Here is a 27,048-nt window from a genome sequence, read left to right on the forward strand (position 1 = left end):
AAACTCTCTGGGGAGTGCCAAAGACAAGTCTATCCTGAAAAATATCTGTACCAAAAACCCCCTATTAAGATTGCAAGAAGTCAGAGATGACTTCAGGACCTATGACAATGATACAATCCCTTCCTGAATAGGGAAAGTCTTTAGAGGGACTTGTCGAGAAAGTTTTCATACTGCTGTTCTGTCTGTCTTGCAAAGAACTAGTAAAAGGTCCCTTTTTGTGCAATACCTCCACATTTCCTAAGCTAGGATGAATGCCAGGCATCAGAAGAGGGCAAGACACTCTTGAAGAAATAGTAGTCAGTCCCTGAAGTGACTGTTGGCCTGTGATTTTCTTCTGTCTTTTGCTGTGGAACTCATTCTGTCTTCTTTTCTTTTTCTTTCACAGTTTTGGGGCAGCTTGCCATTAGGCTGAGTAAGGCAGCCAATTTGAAGTCTCCAGCAAGGACTACACCATATTTTATGTTTAGTGTTGTCTCCCAGAGAGGTGTGTGTGGGTAGGATTTTCTACCTCAGGGGTCCAAATAATTTGGACTTGTTCTCCATACCATACAATTTGATTTAACACCAGCAGGAAAGCAGAAGACTTGAGAGACTCCTTCAATGTGTAAACACTAACAAATATTATTATCCACATCTAGGATGAAGAAACAAGACCGTGGTTGAAGATACAGGATGTCAGGAAAAATACCTCACTACATGAGTGGGATAAACCAAATAATTTTCAGGAACCCTGTCCGAAAACCATGCCTGTAAATATCTAAGGGAGGGAAATAGTTGTTCCTTTTCTGCCGTCTAGCAATGAGTGATACCCCTCCCCCCCAACTTATCATCATTTGGGCAGAATTTAAGCCCATCGCTTGGTTTTTTCCAAGAAAATTGGCCTTGGATTGTTGGATTGTGTTGGTCCCCAGTGAGGGGACAAAACCGTGAAATCCCCAATCCTTCCTTGAGCCTCCAAGTCTTTATAAAGATGGGCCAGAGGGCCGGTGAGGGGCAGGGAGGGGGCTTGGAAGATGGGAAGGCTGAAGGGCTGTCAGGAGTAATGGAGGGAGGGAGAATTTTGGAGACTCAAAAGAGGTAATGAGGAGTTGAGTTCTTCCCTGGGGAAGAACTCTAGAGGGGCTCGTAAAGCCTCCCTCATTATTGAGGTGAACTTTACAATGCATCATCTTTGTAATATGAGCCAAGCCATGAGAAAGCTTGGAACCCTGGCACCTTGCGAAGGATAGCAGTGGAGTGTGCCTCTTTCGCAAAGTCCACGTTTGCAAAGTCCAAGACAGGCTCACTCCCACAGTCATCTGCAAGGCTCCGCACCTCTCCAAGTCCATATCTCACAGCATTCGAAAAGAGGGTGAACTCATGGTGGTAGCCAGGTGCGCTGAAGACTGGTCCGGATGTTACCGCCTCCTTCAGCGGGACACACAACTGCTGGCACTCAGGATTCCCTCTGTCGACCACTGGCTCCTTTCTCCACAACCTTTTCCATCATCTGGTGGTCATTGGCCACTCGGTTGTCCACAGGATGTCATCTGCTGGTCGTTTTATAATGAAACTCTCTCTCTGGCTCGGGGCTTCACTATCTCATTTGCGGAAAGGGTAGGCAGTTCCCTCTCCTCCTCCTGACCATCTCTGGATGTGTCCCTCTTTAAGACATCAGAGCGGATGCCTTTCTCCTCATTCACATATTGTGCCAAGGTACTTTCTCTGAAATGTTTTCCCTCTGTCTTTCTTCTCTTACTTCCAGTCACTAAAATAGTTAAACTTCAAGCAAAGGCTTCCTCCTCTCTTCACTCAGATCTGCTCTGACACCTGGCTTCTGCTTTTCCACAAGCACTCTCTACTCTTAGAGCCTTGAGCCTTAAGCTAGCTCTCTGGTCCTCAGATCCTGAGGAAAATTCAAGAATTTCCTTTCAGAGTCGTTCCCTAACTTAGACCCACCCCCCCAGATCTGGGTTCAGAAAACCCTACCACTAAGCTTTTCCGAAAAGCTCTAGTGAGGAACCAAACTTCTTTGCCACAGACCTCTGTCTAAAAGGTATTCTTGACACAAGGAAAATTCCTTTTAAAATCAGGCTTGACTGGAGTTCTTTGAGTTCAAACTCAGGCTTCACTGGATTCCTTCGTATCCCATCGCTGCACACCAATTGTGGCGTCCACCCTCGTGCCCCTTGCTTGACCATCAAGCCCCAGAGCACACAAACAATCCTCTCTTTTCACTACTGCCACCAGGTGATCCCTAAATCAACAATACTTCAGAAAGATTCAGGTCCACACTTCAAGTTCTTTTAAATAAAACTTTGGTTTATTGATTACAGAGATTGATTCATAAATATCTTTAGTAGCTAATCACACCTCAGAATTTCCCAAACTACCCACTCTATTATTCTCTCTGACTTTTCTCTGCTACCTGACTCCTACTGTCTTAAATTCCCTCTGACTCTCTGACTCTGCCTCTTATAGGATCTCTCTTGACTCCGCCTCTCACCAATATTAATATGCATGAACCATTCCATTACATAACAAACATAAACCACTACATAATATAACATGAACCATAGACCTAATAAATAGAGAACGCTACAGCTACCATTGAGAAAGAGGCGTTGGCAGTAAAATGAACAATGCAGACATTTAGGTATTACTTGTTAGGAGCACTTTTTATGTTAATCACCGATCACACACCTTTACAATGGTTAAACCATATGAAAGATACAAATCCCAGGTTAACAGACTGGTATTTGAGTTTGCAACCATTCACTTTTGAGATACGATATCGGAAAGGCAGTGCACACGCCAATGCTAATTATTTTTCCCAACAGGGAGAAGGGGGCATGTGTGCAGATGTGAGGACGGACCACTCATCGGGTGTGTGTGTGAAGGAGAGCAGTGGAGTGTGCTGTCCTCCATTGAGATCAGTCAGGAGATGACAGCTGGTTGTGCGGTGGGAGAGTTGGTTAAGTTAGAAGAAGGGGAAACTGGAAGAAATAGAGTGGTGGAGATATTTCCGGCAGAGACCAGACAAGCAAGAAAAGAGGAGGAGCTAGAACTTATGAGATGGGACGAGGCTAAAAAAGAGGAAGGAGGAGAGGGAGAGAGGGAAGAACAGGAGATTGAAAAAAAGACAAGGGCACGCAGGCTGAAGGAACAGAATTGAAAAGGTATGGAACAATTGAACTAGTCCGAGAATTCCTGAACCTCAGAACTGGTGGAGGTTTATTGCCTGATCCCCCTAGCAACACAGATAAGGAAAAGATAAAGTCCAAAGTAGGATGGAGCATGATAGCGGTACCACGATCCCAGGACATAGGGAAGAAAGTGACATACGGTGGTACCACCTGTTACCTTACGTATCTAGAGGGGAATTTGGGGAAACACCCCAGTTGCGGGACAGTCTGTGCTGCCTTGAGCTTCCCAACGTGGCCTCAAACAGAACAAGGTCTGCATGGGATGATGAAGAAATGAGAGAAAGAAAGAGTTCAAGTGTATCAGGAGTTAAGAGTTACAAGTTATTGCCAGAGTTGAGTTATTTGGATCCTTTTTATGTTAACAACCAAGAAGTTAAAAGAAATAAACTATGTTTGAACCGTTAGCTGCTTCTACATCCTTTCTTCCTGCTGAAAAGAAAGGTACACCCCTCCTAGAGAAAGAACCCAAAAGATGGAGAATCGATAATAATATTCTGCAGTACCCAGAAATAATAGAAAAGATAAAGAAGGAATGGCTAGATTTATGGACAATAAATGAAACAGGAGGTGCTAAACCAGGCCTGTTGTGGGACACAATGAAAGTAATCACAAGAGGAATAACAATAAGAGAATTGTGTAAATTAAAAAAAATTAAGGAGGGACATGTGAAAAAACTAGAAGAAGATTTGAAAAACTTAGAAAATAGATTTTTTACAGAAAGAGATGGAAGAATATTAATAGAAATTCAGGCTAAGAGAAAGGAATTAGATAATATAGAAATAGAGAAAGTTCAAAGAGATCTAATGTATTTAAAGAGATTTTTTTTGAATTTAATAACAAAAACTCAAAATTGTTAGCTAAAATGTGTAAAAATAAAAGAGCAAAAAATTCAGTAGGGATAATTAAAGATCGAACAAGTAAAAATTGTAATATAATGAAAGAAAAATTGAAGATTTTTCATGAATTTTTTCAGAAACTATATAAAGGAAATAACGTAAGGAAAGAATGTATAGAAAAATATATAAATGATAATTTAAAAACTAAATTATTGGAAGATGATAAAAGAATATTAGAAGAAGAGATCAATGAACAAGAGATTGCTGAAGTCATAAATAAATTAAAAAATGGTAAAACACCAGGTCCTGATGGATTGGGTCCAGAATATTATAAACACTTTAGCACCATTTTGATACCTAAGCTAAAAATAATTTATAATAAGATAATGGAAGGAGAGACAATACCAGCTTCATGGAAGCATTCATTAACGATTCTTATTCCAAAACCCAATAAGGATCAAACAGATCCGGGATCCAATAGACCTATATCTTTAATAAACCAAGATGCTAAGATTTTTACCACTATATTGGCAAATAGATTAAATAGATTTATAGCAAATTATATTAAAGAAGATCAATGTGGTTTCATTAAGGGCAGACAAATTGACAATTTAACTAGACGAGTTTTAAATATTATACATGAAATAGAGAAAGAAAAAGAAAAGCAATGATTTTATCATTGGATATATTTAAAGCCTTTGATTGTGTTGAATGGTCAACACTAAAACTTCTTATAAAAGGTTGGGGATTTGGTAAAAAGTTTAGAGTGGTTATAGATCAATTATACTTAGATAATACTTCAGAAATAATAGTTAATGATGGTCTAACAGAAAAGATCTTTCTAGGCCGAGGTACTAGACAAGGCTGCCCACTTTCACCAATATTGTTTTGCATGGTTATAGAATTATTAGCTAACGCAATAAGAAATGATAAATTAATTAAAGGAACAGGTAAAAATGAATTAATTAAAATTAATTTGTTTGCTGATGATTCCTTACTGACTATTAAAAATCCATTAGAGAGTATGGAAAACATCAAAAACCATTTAGAAAAATTTGGGGAAATAACAGGTTTAATGATTAATTGGCAAAAATCACAAATGATGATGTTTAATATACAGGAACAAGAAATGTTTGTGAATAAATATCGCGTTAAAATGTGTAATCTTATCAAATATTTAGGTATAAACATAATTAGAACAACTCAAAAATTAAAGAGAAAATTTTTAATAAATTAAAAAATGAAATTAAAGATAAATTGCAAGAGTATGCCAAATTGAAACTATCATGGTTTGGGAGAATCGCTTTAATTAAAATGAAAATATTACCGAAGATTACTTTTTTATTTAAGATGCTCCCAATACGATTAGAAGAAGAGGATTTTAAATATTGGCAGGGATTAATTAATGGATTTTGTAATCAAGGCAAAAAATCTAGAATAAATAAAAGATATTGGTATAAGGCTCAAAAAAAAGGAGGTTTAGGTATGCCCAATGTTAAAAATTATTATATAGCAAATCAATTAAGAGTTATTGGAGATATTATATACAATAAAGAAAAATTAATTTGGTGGGAGATGGAATCTTCAGAAATAAATGGAAATGCTGAAGGATACTTGTTTAATATAGTAAAGAGAAGTTTAATAAATCAGATGAAAAACCCTTTTTTAAAGAAACCTGTTAAATATTTGGAATAAATATAAAGAGAAGTTTTGTCCCTCAACTTCACCATTAAAATTAGTGACTGAGACAGAAAACTTTCCTACAAATCTAAAGGATTTAGTAGAACTATTTAAGAATAAAAGGGTTGCAAGATTGAAGGACTGGATGAGTAACATGAGATTGAAAGATTTGATTATGTCTAAACTTCAATCTAATAAACTATCATGGTATAATCTTATCCAGTTAGACACCTGGACAAAGGATTGGTTGAAAACTAATGGTAAATGTAGAGAACTTACTAAGTACGAACAATTTCTGTCATCACATGAAGATATGCAAGATACAATTTTGAAAGGAATAGTAAGTAAAATATATAATATAATTTTGGAACAAGAGGAAAAAGAATGGGGAATAGAAGGTTTAAAATTAATTTGGGAAAATGATTTAAAAACAGAAATTAAAATAGAGGATTGGACAAAAATGTGGAGGATGAGAGCGTTAAGATTAATGTCAACAAGAATAAAGGAAATTTTTTAAAAAATCTGTCTAAGGTGGTATTTGACTCCTGTAAAATTGAATATAATAAATCCAACATACCCCAAAGCATGTTGGAAATGTGATGAGGAAATTGGTACGTATTTTCATATGTGGTGGGAATGTAAAGTGGTTAAGAAATTTTGGGAATTGATTTTTAAAGAAATGTGTGATATATTTGGTAAAGATATTGATTTTAATGCCAAAATTGCTTTATTGTCAATTTTTGATAACACAGATTTGGACCATCACTCGAAAGAATTAATCACTAATTTTATGACAGGTGCTAGAATATTAATAGCTAGATTTTGGAAAGACAAGAATGATATTAAAATTGAAGACTGGTATTGTGAAGTATGGGACATTGCATTAAATGATAAATTGACTATGGAACTTAAAATAAAAAGAGGGGAAACAAGTTGTAACAATTTCTATGATATTTGGGGTAAATTTGTGGAATTTGTGTTAGTGGAAGGAAGGGGGAAAGCCTCTAAAGAATACTCAATACAATTTTGGAGAGGTAATATGTAAAAAAAAATTATTATAGTAAATAGAGTCCCGTGGGCATGGGGTGCACGTTAGAATTTAGTTTATAATAAGCATTATTACTTGTATTTTTTTGTGTATTTTTTGTTACGTTTGTGGTTTTTTTCTGTATTTTTTTGTATAAAATAAAATTTTAAAAAAAGAAAAGAAAGAACCCAATCACCTACTTCCATTTGCACAGCACAGCCAAAGTTGGGTAAGTGGTTGTGAGTGGGAGGGAGAAACAGCTCACTGCTCTCCCAATTGTCCTCTGGCTCAGATGGGGATCTGGGTGTAAGGTAGGTCTTTCTTTTCCCTGGCACTGGCAACCCTGCTATGACCAAGGAGGAAGGGCAAGGAAGAGGGGGTAGGAGTTAGGGGGAGAGAGAGAGAGAGAGAGAGAGAGAGAGAGAGAGAGAGAGAGATGGGAAGGTTTGAGGCCAGGTCTGAACTCCTACCAATAACTCAAAAATAGTGTGATTGTCCAGAGCCCCTGCAGTAGAAAAGAGGGAGGGGCATGAGGGTGGAGTGGCAGAGGAGAGAACAGGATGTGAGCCGCCTTTCCTCGCCATCACGGTTGCTGCAGCCAGAGCTCCTGAAGGGGGCAGAGGGAAGGGAGTAACGTTTTCCCCCCAGATCCTCTGTGAAATAGGTTGTATTCTGGTGGAGGACTGGAGGGGGGGGGAATGATCTAAGGCAGTGGATAAGCATCGATGATGGCAATAGTCCCTTTCTATTTGTATGAGATCTCAGATCGGAAAAAGATGAGAGCTGAAGTTAGGCTGAAGGGAAGAGCACCCTGCTCTGGTGGGGCAAAAAAGGGATGACTCCACTCTCTTCTCATGCTCTGCTGACCCTGCAAGATGAGGAGGCACCTTTCCCAAACTGGATGGGGATTTTGCCAGGCCCCGTGGCAGTTCTGCAATCACCTTCTGTGACGATCGCCCATGTCACTCATGCCATTCATAGTCATGAGTTGATTTACATCAGCGTATGAGAGGACTGGAGAGGCGGAGTCAGCAGCTACATGAGGCTTGGCGGGAGAAGGAGGTGTCAGATAGGGCTGGTTAGTCAGAGAGAGAGAGGGAACAGATACTGAGAGAGATAGAACTGGTTAGGAAAATAAGTAGAGAAGGTGGTGATGATATAGCAAGAGAAAAGATGTACTGAGAGAACTGTTGATGATTTGCATGTATATAATGTTTATCTGAGAAATGTCTGTTATTCAATCTGCTTCACTTCAATAAATAAGTTCTGTTTCTGTTCACAAGTCAAGTGTTCAGTCATTTATATTGTAGATTGAGGTAATCCACTGGTGACAGCGAGAAGAAAATACGACGTGAGCCTTTGTGAGGGAAAGACAAGCAGGGGCCACAAGGGTGAACGCCACACCTTCTATTCTACTTCTGAAGGAAAAGACTCCACTTCTTTGAATGGCTGCAGGTCTTCTCCTGCAGGCGATTAACTTCTAGATTTATATTTTAGGAATTCACCCTTACTCTCCTATTTCATGTTGTTTGGGGTGACTCTGAAAAAGTGGAATAGATTTCATCCAGAAAATCATGTTTCAGGGTAACTACCCCCAACAGTATGTGTTGCATTTGTCATTGAGATTTGTCCTACATCAGTTTCAACATTTTGAAGAGAGCTAGAAATAGTAACCTGTTTGACATGACAAGATCACTACAGCCCCTCTGGTCTTGGACCATATTTACCTATAAACAATCTCAATTCCAACAACTGAAAGCAGGTTTGCCCCAGCAGCTGTTTGATAAGCATTCAGCCACTAAATTCTAAATATTATAAATTGTCTGATCTGTACATACCTAATGAAAGAAGCTGGTCACTTTTTGTTTCAGGTGTTAACATTGGTACTGGAGGTTCTTCTGGAAAAAGTTGTTATTATGCAATCTCCCTGCCTCGTTCTCAGAATATTACACATTTGTAAATAAGAATCTATTTCTATCCCCAACCCCCACCTTCTTTTTCTACCTCTTATATGTTCTTCTTTCCACAGATGTGTCCTAATGGAAAACCAAACAAAACAGAATAATGACACAATGGCTGGAATCCTGCTGCTTAGTGTAATGCATTGCACTACAGTAGGCCCATTGAATCGGTGAGCCAACTCCTTCATAATTTCCAGTGATTTCAATGGTCCTGCTCTAGTTGCAAATTACAGAGATGTGATCATTCTAAACTCTGAAGAATGTTCAAAGCTGTCCTCAAGATTCTGCTTAGATATGGCTCTCCTGCATTCAGTTATTTCATACACTGCTCAAAGGTTCAGATGGACATTATTTTCAGTTGTCTTTTTCCTTAAACATTGGAGCCTTTTAAAATAAATTCACAACTGATGTAGTGCATCAGTAATGGGTTATATACAGTTGAAATATTTGCTTCTCCTGCCAAGCAGAGGGAATGATTAACTTGCCAATATCCTGAAGTGGCTTGCTTGTTAGGCCACTTCAAGATATCGGCAGGAGCCATTTCTGTGTGAATGGTCAGGTTGATTAGATTGTTCTAATCAAACCTGACTATTCTCAAGTGGCCCACACTATCTTGCTTTCTGCTGCTAGTGTACCTGAATTCTAAGTAAGCACTCCAGTGAGAGTTGCTTATACAAGCTCCTGGGTAAAGCCAGGAGCTGGAGTTTACACAAACAATATCAAAGCATGAAAGGAGAGGACTTGTTAACAAATAGCCAAGATGGAATCTAGAAGGTCAGGATTGAGCTAGATCAGATCTTAGTTGCTTACAGGGGAAGCATGGCCACAGTTTTATCTCTTTGGTAACAGGCAAATTCTGCTCTTTAGAAGGATCTCTCATACCTAAAATTATTCTTATTTCCTGCTTTCCAACAATGCCATTTTATGGGGAGATGCATGCTAGTTCTTTTTCATTTGCTAATTGCATAACACGTAGGCAGTTAAATTTTCTTTTAAGTAAAGGTCAAGGTTCCCCTTGACAATTTGTCCAGTCATGTCCGCTCTAGGGGGCGGTGCTCATCCCCATTTCCAAGCTGTAGAGCCAGTGTTTGTCCGAAGACAGTTTCCGTGGTCACGTGGCCAACGCAACTAGACACGGAATGCCGTAAACTTCTCACCGTGGTGGTACCTATTTATCTCCTCGCATTTGCATGCTTTCAAACTGGTAGGTTAGCAGGAAAATTTTCTTCTGGGCCTTTATTAAAATCATATGTTGGCAAGGGCCGACCCAGTAAAGCCTTTCTTTCCAGTGATAACAGAGCAACAGTCTCCATAGAAAAGGAAAGCAGGCAGGTTTTTATTATTATTTTTATTTTTGCAGAAAAAATAAACAAAAACACCAATTTATAATGCACAACCTTATAAAACCCTAACCCTAAAATTAAACTACATTACTCATACCACATTTCTCCACCTGTGCCACTTCCCCCTCCGGACTAGGTTAATGTTCTTAGTTGTTAGCTTTTATACTGCCCATTTCTCTCCAGAAACACATTGATTCTTCTCCCAGTGTATGCCCCCTTTCCCATTCCAAAAGACATATTCCAGAAATACATTCCATATATCTTTAAAATCATTAATTTTGATATTATTATTCTAAATTTCATTTCACAAGTCCATTTATAATTAATTGCCATATTCCACATATCTCTATACCATTCTTCAATATTGAGTTAATTTGGTTATCACTTTTCCATTTCTTTGTGAATATTAACCTTGCCACGGTCACCCTAATAGTGATTAATCATTTTCCTTCTCTCTTCACTTCGTTATCATTAACCATATTTGATAATCATCGGAGACATACGAATATCCAATCCAGTTATTTCCCTAATCTCTTTAAGAGCCATCATCCATTCTTTCCACCTTATTTCAGAGAACCACCACATGCGTAAATACATCCCCTTTTCTTGTTTACACCTCTAGCACAGAGATGACACATTTCTATTTAATATACAGTATTCAGCTTCACTGATGTTAAGTACATTGGCAGTTTTAGAGATGCGTACTGTATATCTCACCCTCTTAGAGGTCAGCTGTACTATGCTGATTGAAAACACTGTGGAAGTTAAATAATTTAATTGTCAGGTTTGTAATATATTTCAGCTTTTCATGCTTGCAGAGCTTAGTGTTGCTCAGTGCAGGCTAATCATTCTGTGTTGATGTGCTGAGCCAATTGGGCTCCCAATGAAGGCCAGTATGTATGTTCACTGTTGTTACATTTATGCTATGGAGAGTATGGTTCAAATCACACCTCACTCACTGGGTTTACGATTCAGTCCCCTTCCCCCTGTGTCAATGGAGATATAAATGGACACAACTTATCTTCCGCTGACCCTCCGATCTATAGTCCCATCACAAAATAGGGCTGTTGTATAAAGTCATATGAACAAAAAAAGCCCTCTTTCAATGCTATGGTTTTATGTATCAGGATATAATAAAAAATCATCTGATTCTTAGCAGGACTCAAAATTAGGTAAATACAACCTCAGATGAACAACAACATATTATATATGACACGTCATAATTTATTTAACAAAACTAAAGCCAAAAAATGGAGAAGCTGTGTGTCAAAAACTAAGTACTGCATATCCTATGATTCAAAAGCTTGTAGATCCACCTTTAGTAGCAATAAGCTGAAGTAATCATTTTCTGTATGACCTTATCAGACTCTCACATCATTGTGGAGGAATTTTAGCCCACTCTTCTTTACAATGTTGCTTCTGTTTGTTGAGGTTTGTGGGCATTTGTTTATGCACAGCTCTCATAAGGCCACAACACTGCAATCAGATTGAGGTCTGGACTTTGACTGGGCCATTGCAACACCTTGATTCTTTTCTTTTTCAGCCATTCTGTTGTAGATTAGCTGGTGTGCTTGAGATCATTGTCCTGTTGCATGACCCAATTTGGCCAAGCTTTAGTGTCAGACAGATGACCTCACATTTGACTCTAGAGTACTTTGGTATACAGAGGAATGAATGGTCTACTCAATAACTGCAAGGTGCTCAGGTCCTGTGACTGCAAAACAAGCCCAAATCATCACCCCCTCCACCACTATGCCTAACAGTTGGCATGAGGTGTTTGTGCTGATATGCTGTGCTTGGTTTTCACCAAACATAGTGCTGTGCATTATGGCCAAACATCTCCACTTTGGTCTTGTCTGTCCAAAGGACTTTGTTCCAGAAGCCTTGTGGTTTGTCCAGATGCAACTTGGCAAACCTAAGCCATGTTGTCACATTCTTTTTAGAGAAAAGAGGTTTTCTCCTGGCAACTTTTCCAAACCAGCCATACTTGTTCAGTCTTTTTCTAATCATACTGTCATTAACATTTAACATGCTAACTAAGGCCTGTAGCATCTGAGATGTAACTCCTGGGTTTTTCATAATTTCGGTGAGCATTGCATGGTCTCACCTTGGGGTAAATTTGCTTGTACAGTGGTGCCTCACAAGACAATGTTAATTCATTCTGCAAAAATTGCTGTCTTACGAAAATATCATCTTGCGAAACGAAAAAGCCCATTGAAATGCATTGAAACTGGTTCAATGCATTCCAATGGGCTGAAAACTCACCGTCCAGCGAAGATCCTTCATAGGGGCGGCCATTTTCACTGCCTCTAAAGTGGGGAATCCGTCCTGAAAACACAGTGGGGAGCCATTTTGCACAGCAAGCGGCCAGTTTAGAACTACCGATCAGCTGTTTCAAAATCGTTGTTTAGCAAAAAATCGGTTCCGAAGCAGGGAACCAATCATCGTTAAGTGAATTTTCCCCATAGGAACATCATTTTGCGATCGCAAAAGCGATCGTAAAAACTTCATCGTCAAGCGGTTTCATTGTTTAATGAGGCAATCGTTAAGTGAGGCACCACTGTATGTTCATTCCTGGGAAGATTGACAACAGTTTTATTCTCGAAGGCTTTCATGGCTGAGATATGATGGTTGTTGTGGGTTTTTCGGGCTCTTTGGCCGTGTTCTGAAGGTTGTTCTTCCTGACGTTTTACCAGTCTCTGTGGCCGGCATCTTCAGAGGACTGGAGTAGGAACTCAGTCCATGTTCTGTTGCTGTTTGTTGGATAGTTGAGTATTTATAGCTATGGGAACAGCTTTTGTCCTTTTCAGGAGATAGGGTGATGATGGTGATCATCGTGTTTTTGTTGTGGATGTATTGTTGTGATAAAAGGGAGAATGATTGCTGGGTGTCTTTAGCTGGTCTTTTTTGTGCAATGATCTCTGATCCTTGTGGCTGGGTAGAGTTCTTTTGCAGGCTGTATGTTTCAGTGCTGGGAGCCAGGCTTTGTTGAGTTTTAAATTTTCTTTTGTTGTTGTTTTTGTTGTTGAAGCTCTGCTGGTGTTTGTCAGTTTCTATGGCTTCCCTGTGCAGTGTAACATAATGCTTGCTGGTGTTGTCCAGTACTTCAGTATTTTGAAATAGAATTTTTCAAATTCTGGACATGAAATTCTATTTCAGAATACTGAAGTACTGGACAACACCAGCAAGCATTGTTAGACTGCACAGGGAAGCCACTGAAATCCATAAACACCAGCAGAGCTTCAACAAAAAAGAGGAAAGTCTAAAACTTAATAAGGCCTGGCTTCCAGCACTGAAAAATACAGTCTGCAAAAGGTCAACAACAACCATTGGCAACTGTCTTGAATGTTTTCCACTTGTGAATAATCTTTCTCACTGTAGAACGATGGACTTTAAATTGTCTGGAAATGGCCTTGTAGGCCTTCCCAGATTGATGGGCAGCAACAATTACTTCTCTACAATCATTGTTGATGAGTTTCTTCCTTGGCATTGTGTTAATACACACCCAAATGCTCCAAATCAGGAAACTGCTAAAACTTCAGCTTTTATAAAGGCGGTCATACTTGCTGGTGATCAGTTACTCAAGGGCATTTTGTTAGCAGCACCTGGCTGCTACTTAGCCTCTTAATTCCTATGGATGTATTTAGTTTTACACACATGGCTTCTCTATTTTGGCTTCATCTTTGTAAAATAAATGACAGGGTGCAACATGCCCTGTGTTGCTGTTCATCTGAGGTTGTATTTATCTAATTTTCAGACCTGCTACAGAGCAGGTTGTTTTCATTATATCCTGATATGTAACACCATAGAATTGAAGGAGGGTGTATTTCCCCCCCCCACACACACACACACATAACTGTATATACTTGTACTGTATATTCTGGATTACACTCCATGAATCTGATGAAGGGACTACAGTGCACAGAAACGTATGCCACAATAAACTAGCTAAGGTGTCACAAGAGTCTTTGTTGCTTACTCTACAAAAGACCAACATGGCTCTGCCTCTGGATCTGATTTAGAAAATTACTATAAACCCTTTTATATACTTATATACTTAAACACTTATATACTTATATACAAATACTTATTTGTATCACCAATTATTCTGGTACTAATGCCCTTTCGTTGTATGCTCTGGTAATTTGTAGACTGTCTTGAGTAGTGTTTCCACTAAAGGGGTGGTTTAAAAAATCAATCAATGATTAAAATTCTACTCAGTTCTTACTGCTGAAATTTATTGATAGGACAACATTTTTATATAGGGAACTTTAGACAATGCAACAATGCATTTTAATCATATCCATCATGATTCAACATCATTCAACTGCATTATGAATTCTTTAAAGCACATTATTTATGTTCTCATTCATCTCTGTGTTACAGTGTGTAGCCATCTATGCCTCCATTGGGTGCACTTTTTAATGCTGCCTCTCATGCTTACTGCAACTTGATTGCTTACTGCATGTTTACTGACTGCTCCATTTTGTGCATATGGACTATAGTCTCTTGCAGGCTGAACAGGTGGTTTCAAGACTGTGGCCACCCCACACTGACATATTATGGTAGCACACTACATTATTAATTCAAATGAAACTTGCCTTCCTATAATTAGTGCATATGATAAGATGCAATTGTGGAGCAAATATAGGTTAAGTGTTGACTGAAGTACTACAGTCATCCTGTTGCACTTTTACTTGAAAGTTCATTACAAAAATAAGGTAAAATGGGCTCCTTCTTTCATTCTGACTGCACAGTCATAAAAGGCCGATTGTTCAAGCTATCAAATTCAATTATTTTGTCTCTGATGCTATCTACTTGTAAGAAAACATAGGCTTTCTTTCAGGGTCTTTCAGCAATTTTCCATGCTGCTCTTCAGAGAAAAGACATGGAACGAAAATAAGACTCTTGCAGACTCACCAACTCTTTGAGATATAACGAAGCTAATATAATTTAGCTAAGTGGTAGGAAGGATTTTCGTAGATGTTGGCTGCTAAATGAACTTCTGTAATGTATTGGATCTTCTGGAATTGATTTTTGCAAGATTTTGTCTCCTGGTGGTGGAGACCCTGTAAATTAAGAATGCTTCCTGTTTGTACAGTTTGGAAGAACTGTAAAAAGGACTTCAATCATCTAGTTCTTACTGAATTTTTTCGCACTAAAATTCAACACTGCATTCTGGTTGGAAACAATTCCTGATGGAATAAATTGCTTTAATATATTTTTTTGAAAGCTATATTAACCCTGGCCACCAATTTGCTACTTGAGGGAATGAAAGGCTATGCAAAAGATATATGAAATGTCCTTATGGGGGAAAAGGACAATTGTTTTCTTCTGAAAGCAATTTATTTCTGAAGTTGAAAAGTGAAGTGCCCTCAAAACAGAAACCCAGACTGTGGGAAATAAATTGTTCCTTCAATGGAATTTTTGAGAAGGTAGACCCCCAGACAGGTAAGCTATACAATGACAATGGAATTATAGTCTACCATTTTACTGTGTTATAAAATAAATACCACAAGTGGATCTTAGATGCTGCTTCATCTCCTATATTAAGTGCTTCACTGCATGCCAAAGCACAAGTGAGACTCATTCATGCATGACAAACAGCAGCAGTGTTTCACAGATGTCAACGGAGTCATAACCAGCTTCTTATATACACAAAGAAAAACACTTAGCCTGTCAGCACAGCAATTATTGACAAATAAGATGCCATATCTTCATAGATGCCTGTGTGTATAGATCCCAATGCACCCAGGTGCAAATGTTTTATTTATCATGTACTAGTTTTGCTGAACTCCTATCTTTCCTCCAATGAATTTGAAGTGGTATACTTTTACTTTTACTTGTAGCATTTATATCATGCCTTTCTTCCATTGAATTCAAAGCATAAGACAGACAGAGAGAGAATGGGAGTGACACGCCCAAGGTCACAGAGTGTGCTTGCCCAGTCTGACACTCTGCTCACTACACATTGGTCCTTACATGATTTGTACCTCTCTGCCTCAATTGCATGATATCCAGATCAATGAAACTCAACATCAAAAAAACTAAGATCATGGCCACTGGTCCCATCACCTCCTGGGAAATAGAAGGGGAAGGTATGGAGGTAGTGACAGATTTTACCTTCTTGGGCTCCATGATTACTGCAGATGGAGACAGCAGCCATGAAATTAAAAGACGCCTGTTTCTTGGGAGGAAAACGATGACAAATCTTGACAACATCTTAAAAAGCAGAGACATCACCTTGCCAACAAAAGTCCAAATAGTCAAAGCTATGGTTTTTCCTGTCGTGATGTATGGAAGTGAGAGCTGGACCATAAAGAAAGCAGACCGCCGAAGAATTGATGCCTTTGAATTGTGGTGCTGGAGGAGGCTCTTGAGAATCCCCTGGTCTGCAAAGAGAACAAACCTATCCATTCTAAAGGAAATCAAACCAGAGTGCTCACTGGAAGGACAGATCCTGAAGCTGTGGCTCCAGTACTTTGGCCATCTCATGAGAACAGAAGACTCCTTGGAAAAAACCTTGATGTTGGGAAAGTGTGACAGCAAGAGGAGAAGGGGACAACTGAGGATGAGATGGCTGGACAGTGTCTGCGAAGCAACCAACATGAATTTGACACAACTCCAGGAGACAGTGGAAGATAGGAGGGCCTGGCATGCTCTGGTCCATGGGGTCACGAAGAGTCAGACACGACTAAACGATGACGACACATGTTTAGTCTATGGGTTAGCTCCTACAAGGTTCAACACATGGACATTTGGTACACTGAAGACCTGAGGCTAGTAGACTCAACTATGATCCCTTTCTCACACATACGTAAAGCACTAGAATAATCAGAGTCTAGATTATTCCCCTTCTGGTTTATTTGTCATACCTCCATGAGCAAACAACATTTGATGAAATGGAATATCCAGTCTTCCATCTCTATGCTGAGATCACTAGAGGACTGCACCATGTGCCTTTTCAACAGAAGCATGTGCAAAATTGAAGTGTTACAGCTCTTGTATCAGACTATATATAATATAATCTCATGTTTTACATATGGAGTTTTTTATTTCATCCATATGTGAAATTCATCACCAACCATAAATTGATGTCCTCAAAGTGAAGCCTAGGTTATTCACACAACTCTGTCAGGCCAATTTTGAGTGACCAGGATCCTGCTGGAAAACAAAGCTTTGCCATTCATTTCTTCCAGTGAATCCCAAATTGTATATTGGAATTAGCAGTCATACCACAATGGCTCTGGGTGTGCATTTTTCATGCTGGAAGTGATGAAGTCCTTGACTGTTATATTGTCTGCCTACTTCTCCCAAGTTTGCACATTCAGGAGGCCTGCAATAAACTTTGCTTGCCCTACTCTGAAATTTCTAATACATCTGTAACAATTTTTAGTTCTCCCAAAAATATTTTAAACTCAAAATAAGTTTCCAAAATGCAATAAAGTGAAATCAAATCTGCAAATCTCTCCATAATTACCTGGGGATAAATCCCACTGAAATCAAAAGAGCAGAATTTAGAGTAAACATGTAGAGGATTGCACTGTTAATAAAGTAATATTTAAACAAGGCACTGGAGCAGCTGCCAGGTATTTTAAGCTTATAAACTGCTACCAGAAATAGGTGCTCTCCCTAGACATGTAGTTCCTCCCATTGCATATTTCAAAACTCCACTAACTCACATGTGCATCAAGCAACACTTAGCGAGTGTTTTACATCATTATTTTTGAGTTTATTTAGACAGTAATGCGATTGCTTTGTGTAACCAACTGGTTTCTGCAGTCTAGTCCTCTCTATATTTTACCCTGAAGTAATTCCAGTTGTTTTAAGTGGGATTTACTCTCATCTGAAACAAAAAGAATTGTAGCATCTTAAAGAATACTAAGTTTTACTTGGCCCAAGTTTTTGCAGATTGCAGCTCTTTTGATCGGTACCACAAAAACTTATGCCTAAATAAAACACACTGCTTTTTTAAGCTGTGAAACTACTCTTTGTTGTTCATGTTGCTAGAGTCAAAAGCAGTGCCCCTACCCCAGGAAATTAGTTATTGTTATGTGTGCTCAAACTGCAACCTTAAATCACTCCATAAGTATCCAGCAAAAGCAACAAAATAGCCTGGTGGCACCTTGAAGATCAGCAAAACAGCATTTGGCCTAAAGTTCAGCGGCCTGCTGCCCACTTCCAAGTTATGGGTAACAAAATTTATTAGCGCTTAAGATGCCACCATACACTTTTGTTGGTTGTGCTGCCACAGACTAATAGGGCTACCATCCTGAACATGGAAAGAACCACCTCAGGCGAATTTTTCCAGGGAGGAGAGGAGGGGATTTACTCCCTGGAGGAGCAAATAAAACAGAGGCACCTCTACTCTGAAGGGCTCTTTGCTTTCTCTCCACCCCCTCAAATCACCCTCTACGGACCCGGGTGTCACAGGCCGTTTCCCCTCCCTGTTCGCGTCAGTCCCCTCAACGCTGCCCCCTGGAGTTCCTCCGGCCGGGACTCCCTCCCCACAGGCGCCAAACCCGTTGGCGCCGCCACACAAAAGCCGCCCCTTCCCCTCAAGCCATTTCCCGCGGCTACTTTGGAGCAGGTCGGCGCGCGGTGTGCGGCCCCGGGCAGTCCCCTCCGGCAACAAAGTGCCGCCAGAGCCGGCCGCTTCCAGCGGGTTGGCGGGAGGCGCGTAGCCCCGGCTGGGGCTCCTCGAGGCGGGCGGAGGGGACTCCGGAGAGGCAGCGCGGAAGGCGGCGGTCGTCCCGGCGGCTGAAGATGGAGCAGCCGCCCCGCGAGACCCACCTTCGGGAGCAGCGCCAGGAGGAGCAGGAGCGCTCGCGCTCGCACACGGTCTCCACCACCGCCAGCTCCTTCACGGCCAACCTCTCCTCCACCTCCAGCACCCTCGCCTACGACAAGGAGTTCCTGAGGACTGCGCCTGGGATCCTCATGGTGGCGGAGATTGTAAGTAAGGCACTGTTTCCAGGTGGCGGGAAGGTGGCGAAGGCGGATCACGAAGTTAAGACCGTTCGAACTCCCTCGGGGACTTACTAAAACATGCGTGGGCTGGGCCAGCATTTCCCCCAAAAGGTAGCAGCCGCAACATCTCGCTTTGCTAGTGCTCAATGTAGTTTTTTCTCCTCACGCTTTCGTGAGAATTGTTCACCTCCGCTCCCCTGAAGAGTGTAACAAGATTTCTGTGTGCTGAGACTGGCCACATGCAGTAAACAATCCACTTAAGAGAACCAAGTCCGCACGGATTGCACAGAAAGTGAAATAAAATGCGTGATTTATCCCATGGGGAATGAAGATCTGCTAGCAGGTGTTTAAAAGTCAAGGAGGGTGTGTTTTTAGAACAATTATAATTGAAAAGTGGGGTGGGGGTGGGGGTGGGGATTGAGGAAGAGCTACATCGTATCTGTTCTGGAATGCCCTGATATGTGTAACTTGGAGTAGACAGCTGGGTGAGCAGAGCCATAACAATGCTCTGTACATGACCCAGACGCAATATCATATTATTTCCAGCATTAAGACTATTCTGGGACTAAGGCTTGATGCTTCTGTATCCTAGCTGAATAGCAACATGTAATCATTTGTTTCCACTGAGAAAATAACAAGGAAATAGAATATTTGCCAAAGAGATAACCCAGTTACTTGGTTGCAGCCAAAATTCCCCCCAAAGAGCTATTGATACCTTAAGAACAGCGAATTTATTATGGTATAAATGTACTGTATAGACCAGAGCCCATGCATAAGAATTTGGTACCTTTGGGCTAAAACTTGTAATTGTAGACCAACCCATGAAGGAAGGCAGGTAGGAAGATGTTAAGCTCATGGGAACAGCTGTTTAAGGCAGTGATGGGTTGTGACTGGGAGGGAGGGGCACCCTTCTGAAATTTTGGGATGAGGGGGCTCCCCATCCTAGCCTACAACTGCCCACCATTAAAAAGATATGGACATTCCTTGTCTTCTTCTGAGAGATCTTGAGCACATGGGAGATGTATGCTGGTTTTAATCTGCCAGAGAAAAAAGTTTCTGTGTACCAGTGCTTTTCTTTCCTTCTCCTCAATTTGGGTTTTGCTTCAGTTTTGTCCTCTTCCACACACAACCCGTTTTACTGATAATTCATTCAACTCTGGTGGACTGTTTGGGCAGCTAAGAGCACGGACGGGAGGTGGAGTGGGTCCTTTTGGTGGTATAGGGTAATCAAGTGATTGCTGTCGATAATGGATAACACTGGAGGCTAGAGCAGAATCCTGGTGTCAGGTGAAGGCTGAGTAATTGAAGCAGAGGGACTCCATACACTCCTGGCAGACTTTATCCCCTGTAAATACTCCTGTTCCGGTAGTGGCTGCAGTCTCCTTCTGTTAAGCTTTTGGTAGTCGAGAGGAAGAAAACTGCTCAGGAATGCAGCTATCAGCTCAGAACTCCATTCCAAGAATGTGTGCTGTAAGGGAACAGCTGGGGAGAGAGGTGGGAGTGTTGAGGTCCACTGAGCAATTCATTATCAGGGTGTGTCGTATAATGTGGCAAGTGGGATATAAGCAGCACGTTGGATCCCTCCCACTATCTACCCATCTTAGATATTTTATTGTATTCATTTAAGATGCTTAATAGTAGCCTGGCTGCCTATAATTTACAACAGACACCTGAAACAGGTTGCTATCACCTTAATTAAAAACGCAAACAACAATAAAGCAGACAGTTGTAAAAGAGGGGTTAGAAATTGGATGTCTTCTTTTCTTGTTCTTTCTTTAAATAGGTGTATATGATTTGTTCCATAGAAATCAATGTTTAAAAACATTGTAAAACAAGATTTAAAACTAACCAAAAATGACTAAAACTAACAGCAGTACAATATGACAGTATCCATTAAATATGGAAGGCCTTTGAAAATAGGGAGCATCTTTGCCAGGAGTTCAAAAGACAGCAAAGACACTGGGAGGGTATTTTTTTTAGGAAAATGTTCTACAGTTAGTAGGTCACTGTTGGAAAAGCCTTCTCTTTCATACTCAATTACTTCATGTTATTTGGCAGGTCAGTCAGGAAAGAGCTCAGAATATAAGGTTTTAGTAGAGATATTCCTGGATAGATATACATACAAGAAGGCAGGCTACTGGAACACCAGGAGGGGGGGGGAAGAGACTGATTTGGTTGCTTTGGGTATGAGATGCAAGTGTGTGGGTCTCCTCACCTGTATCCCAACAACAGAACTTCTATTGTGTTACAAATAAAGCAGAAGGGTTATTTCAGGCAACATAAATCAGGAGGCAAGGTCACACAGGAGAAGGCGGTAATTCTTAAAACTCTGGTTCTAAATAGTGCAGTAACTAAGTTACTAACAAGTAAATTTTTACCCACAGCTTGTACGGCTGTGGATCTTCAGAACTATACAACTCTGCGTTGTTGCTTGCTTTGTGTTCATAGACACTCTGATGCAATCCTGACTTTATTACTGGCTGTCTGTTTTTTCCATGGCTTTTGCAGGGCTACAGAATAATTTTACCTACTTACATACAAATTCTAAAAGGGAAGTTGTTCAGAACCTCTATGGTTTTATGTAATATGGTTGATCACAAAGGCTGAAGCACAGCATCTTCAGGATAGCAAACTGGAAGTTAGAAGGTTTATCTCAGTTTTAATATGCCAGCATCACAATTTGTGGGGAGCAATGGCTGCTCTAAACCCCAGTTTCCCCATTTATTTAGAATAAATACATGCTGTTAAAGTTGCTTATGGTGGGATTAAGAGTATAGCCACAGGAAACTACTATTGTTTCATAAGAACTCTGTGTTAAGAGCTACCCACATAGACCAGTATGTAACTGTAACAGTGCTTTCTTTCTTTCTAAACCTCACCTCCCCCTTTCGTTGAGCAGGTTATTTACACATTCAGGGGCTTGGCACTGAAACCCTGTTTTGCAAATAACAAGGAGGTAGTTCTTGCAGTTAGCTGCCACACCTTCAGTGTGGCTTTCCGCCAAAGTTCTTACACATTATTAGAGACTGTGGGATGCTTTTTTGTTGTTGGCAAATGCTTTTAAGGTATATATTTCTGACAGCTGAATGCGTAACACCAAAACATTTTCAGTAGCAAGAAATATTTTAATTTGCAGCAATCCATTAATAGACTAAACACAAATTAAATTAGAAATTTTGAGACTACTTTCCCAAATCTCTGCTCTGTTCCAAATTATTTCACAGAATGCTGTTGTGGGTTTTTGTTGTTTTTCCCCCATTGAAAATTAATTTTAAGTGGTTAATGATTAGGGGATCTAAAACACTTTGTTCCACTTCTCTCTTTGTAAGCGCTTCATTTTACCTTTTATGAATTGGTTCTGCTTCACCGTTTGCCAGTAATGGTGTTGTAAAGGTTACTTGTTTGATTCCATATACCTTGTTATCCAGAGGGCAAAGCTAGTGTTAATTGGTGGAATGCTTAATTCTATTCCCTCCTTGTTTTTAAACAAAAGCAGCCAAAGAGGATATATGGTCATTTCAGAACTTTGCCAATAGTCTCACAGTGCAAGAACAGAGTGCTATTACAAAATGCTACAGTCCTGTATACATTCACCTGAAAATGCGTCTCCTTCAGCTTAGTGGGACTTATTTTTGAATAAATATGCACATATGTGCACTGTAATATCTGCTACTATAAGCAAGTAACATTGACAAAGAATTCAAAGCAAGTGGATTGGTGTTTGCTTGTTGTTACTATTGCCAAAATAAGTATATGTAATAAAGACTGTAGATCATACTGCAAGTCTTAATTTTAGGCTCCAATCATATACATACTTTGGGGGGGGGAGAGACACCATTTGAACACACCATTTGAACTTAATGAGACTGCCTTCACTGTATAGAACTGTATATGGCCATAATTAGCTAATTTTGTGTCCAATGCAAGAGTATAAAAGTACACCTGCTATACTTTTATAGTAGCTATTTTGATAAAACAAGGTAAATATCAAGAAACAAGAATAAATAACACAATGCTTATTTTACCTATAAGATCTACACAGAGCAAACCAGAATCCTGTTGGGAGATTTATGCTGGTGTAAACATGATTATATAAAGCAGTGGTTCTTAACCTTGGGTTACTCAGGTGTTTTTGGACTGCAACTCCCAGAAGCCTTCACCACCAGCTGTGCTGGCTGGGGTTTCTGGGAGTTGCAGTTCAAAAACACCTGAATAACCCAAGGTTAAGAACCACTGATATAAAGCATGACAGTGAATTGTCACTAATTAACAAGTTGCTTCTGGCATTCCTGGTAGTTTAACTTGGTGTAAGATAAGAATGTGAGTGACAACTCATTAATTAGCATCAGTTCACCATTGCTATTTACACAAAGACATACCAGCAAAAATCCCCAATAGCATGCTGGCCAAATATTTTAAAATAATTGCAGTTTACTTAAATCTTGTATTTCTTCTGTCCTGTTACATATTTGCTCCCATACATCCTTTAAAGGAAAGAAGAGATAGTATTGTAGTCTAAACATTGATAAATGTATGATGTTTAATCTTTGATTTACACAAGTAATGTTTTCATTTTTTTAAATATACTCTCCTCCAGACAACAAGTGATGTTAACACAAGCTGCCAAATTCTGATTACATGAGCAATCTTAATTATTTCTATTTAAAATTTTTCTCTGCTGCCACAAAGCAACCTTTATTATTAAAGAGAGTGGGGAGCAGGCAGCATGGAATAATTAACAGAGACAGTTTGTTAATTCAGAAGTTTAGGTGTCTGTCGGCAGAGCCAGAGGTGGGGAGTTCAACTCCCCACTGTGCCTCCTTGACAGGGTCACTTCCAGTTCTGAAGGTCTAATCTAGTCCAGTCTAACCATAGGAAGTTCAAGATTTACAGTGCTTGGTTCAGTTTGAAGTGCTGGTCAGTCATCCTTTCCTGGATAACCTCACCATACTTATAAGGGATTAGCTAACCTCTCTCCTCTCCATTGTTACTTTCTCCAAGTGAGGAAGTGACAAGTTTGCAGGTAAGACATTCCTGTTGCCTTATGCATGAGAAAGACTCTCTGAGACAACACAAGATACACATGGCTAGTTGCTCCTTTCTGAGCAGAATACTGTAAGCTTATCCAGATAGGCAACTGCTAAACAGAACTATAGAAATGTATCATTTTCCTAATGGCATAGAGCTGTAGGGATAGAATAATTTATATCCGTTTTCTTTGACCCTCAATTTTGTGAAAAATTTCCCTTGAAATATGATATTATGCTTTTATTTTATTACTTACATTTCTGTCCCACCTTTCCACAGTGGTAGATGACTAGCTACCACAAAATAGAAAATTACCATACAATAGTAATGCATGTCACATTTAAAAAAACACACAGATGAAAACAGAAGATAACAAGAAGATATTTGCCCCCTGGAAGAAGACATTTGGAGTGTGAGAAATAGAAAAGTCATTTCTAGGAAAGGAGTGCTGGTGTTTGGTGATAGCTACTGGAAGACTTTTTTGCAAAATACTTTTTTGCATTTTTCCTATTTTTAAAAAAACTTTTCAGTTATCAAACACTGACAGTCTCTTGGTATTCTTGAAACTGTTCTTCTTTAAAGTAGTTTCTCATTCCTGAATAGCAACAAGATTCCCAAACTTCATTTGCTCTTCTTTGTAAAGTCATACTTCAGCTGAAATAACCTTTTCCCTACATTTGGTAGAGAAAGCTAATTGTGGATATGATCCCTTTTCCCTGTACCTGTTTAGCTATAGAGCATGATCTGTAGGCTTTCCTTTTTAGGGCTCCGTGTCCTTGTAGTGTTGAAAATATTGGTCACCTGACAGAATCTGGCATCTGTCCTTCAGATCTGGCTTGTTTAAATTTTTTAGAAACGCTTTTTAAAAATATAAGTTGGAAATAGTACTTGTGTGTTTGTGTGCATGCTATGAATCAACAGCTGATACATATCTTGCAGATTCCACCAGGTAGTCAGACTGGAAGATTTAGCATAACTTCAATTTTGAAAGGATTCTTTTCTTTAAACCAGTGGAGTATCTGTGCGGTGTAGGTGTTTGAGAATGAGACAAGGACCAATAAACCTAGGGTAAATCCAGTTCTTAAGGCTGATTAGAGTAGACCCACTGGTCAGAATCCTATTGGTGTTTGCAAAAGGTTTGTGTGACTTGCTGCTGCTAATTGATGAGGTTCCTCAGTGCATCTCTGCTGTCAATCAGGTTATATGATTGGGTAGAAAACCAAGATACACCTCAGCATTTCGTCAATTAACCCTGGCAAATTATGCAAGCTTTACACCAACACAAAAGGACTCTGGTCACTAAAAGATGAGAGTTGTTAAGAGAACACTTAAATAAATCCAGTGGGTCTCTTCTGGTTGGTTCTTGGATTCATTCAGACTCACAAGGTGAGCTTTGCACTAGTGGCTGTGTTTTAAATGGTAGCTACTTCAGGAAGTTCTCACTACGATAAAGTAGAATGGATTTCTACTCCAGAGCACAGAGTGCTGTCCTCTGAAGATGCTGGCCACAGAGACTGGCGAAATGTTAGGAAGAACAACCTTCAGAACATGGCCTAAGAGCCCAAAAAACCCACAACAACCATTAGATCCCGGCCGTGAAAGCCTTACATGAATACATAGAATGGATTTGTTGGCAAAACTAACCAGTTGAATTCTGCCTGTTAAATTTTACCTGCTATTGGATGTCCAGTTTACCTCAATTCAAGTGCATTGATAAACACTTCCTTGGCTAGCTGTGTTGAGCAAACTTGAAGCAACAAAATGCTTGGTCTGGTCAAGATCCATTCGGTTCCTAGCAAAACAGGATAAGGAAAACAACAGAAGAGTCTTGCAGTGCTTTAAAGGCAGATAAACAAGGTTTTGGGGTTGTTTGCTTTGTTTTGTTTTAGTGCAAGGTTTCATTTGATGAAGGGAGCTGCTATCTAAAGTATATATGTTTATGCTAAGCAAGTATTCCAAGTACCAGACTTAAAACAAAAAGGTTATAGCTATTTAGAATGGTGTTTGGAAGTCATTGGGACATATAAACAATTAAATGTCTCTTTAATGATACATCAGGTTTCGCATAACAAAGCCTGCAAACTGAGCCATAATATAGGGACATCACCAAGAATGAGGTGAACACTAAGCCATTTTTTTTCCAGAGACATATTTAGAGTCATCAAGGGCTAGTGGAAACAAATCCAGAGATGTCCAAGGCAATTTCTCTTGGTGGGGAGCAGAGTGTGTGAGGAAATCGAATGGCTTTACAAAGACATAAAATAAACTTCCCCTAATTACAATGTGGATAAAATGGTTTGGTCAGGAACCTACAGAGCAGACTGAGCTACAAGTCTGCCTCAATAGACCACCCTTTATTTGTTAGTTTATCAATTGGCACTTATTGTCTCAATATATTTGCTCAGAGATTCTGGTAATGAGAAAGAATAAAATGTTTCCGTTTGCTTACAGTTCTTCATAGAGAAAAAACAGTGTCATATTGTGTAAAATTGTTAACTTGTTACATCTTTGAGTGTAACTGGTTAACTAGCTTCATTACTGACTAACTGACTAGTTCCATTGCAGACAGAACACACTAATTGTCTACTTCTGAAAGACTCCATAAATAACACTGGCAGAACCCTGACTGGGAAAAGGCAGGAAAAAGAATCTGAGGTAGAGAGAGAACATTTGTCTGCTACTGAGCTGATTGACATCCATCCCAGTCCAGAAAAGTTCCTCCCAGCCCAAAAACCTCTTAAAGGTATTGTATGTTGGTTGCAATATATCCAACAATTTCATAGCAGGCAGTGAGAGTGGAATCTGCTCCTAAAAGATCCAAGTGTTAGATCATCATTAAAACTTCAGGTTGTATGTCTGAAGGCATTAGCTAAGCGTATGTCTTGTTTTGCTAGGTTTCACTCTTCAGGCCTGAAGTTGGACAGGGTTAGCTTCTGCAGCAATGAAATGCCCTCAGGAGGGCTAGATTTAGAAAACCTTGTAAAGTATCAAATACAAACACTTATATTTAAGACACTG

The 27,048-nt window shown here is 39.7% G+C and overlaps 1 protein-coding gene across 2 annotated transcripts in view; it reads left to right on the forward strand.

The window, feature by feature from the left end:
* The first annotated feature begins 371 nt into the window (after window positions 1-371).
* Window positions 372-27,048, forward strand: part of CMTM8 (CKLF like MARVEL transmembrane domain containing 8) — a 56,860-nt gene continuing 30,183 nt past the window's right edge. For both annotated transcript variants that reach the window (XM_073003450.2, XM_073003451.2), the window contains exon 1: window positions 372-18,987. In XM_073003450.2, coding sequence (XP_072859551.1) covers window positions 18,799-18,987 — 189 coding nt within the window. In that variant the 5' untranslated portion in view covers window positions 372-18,798. The remainder of the gene's footprint in view (window positions 18,988-27,048) is intronic.

The sequence above is a fragment of the Pogona vitticeps genome, chromosome 6 (assembly GCF_051106095.1).
Source record: "Pogona vitticeps strain Pit_001003342236 chromosome 6, PviZW2.1, whole genome shotgun sequence".
In the NCBI taxonomy this organism is placed as follows: domain Eukaryota; kingdom Metazoa; phylum Chordata; class Lepidosauria; order Squamata; family Agamidae; genus Pogona; species Pogona vitticeps.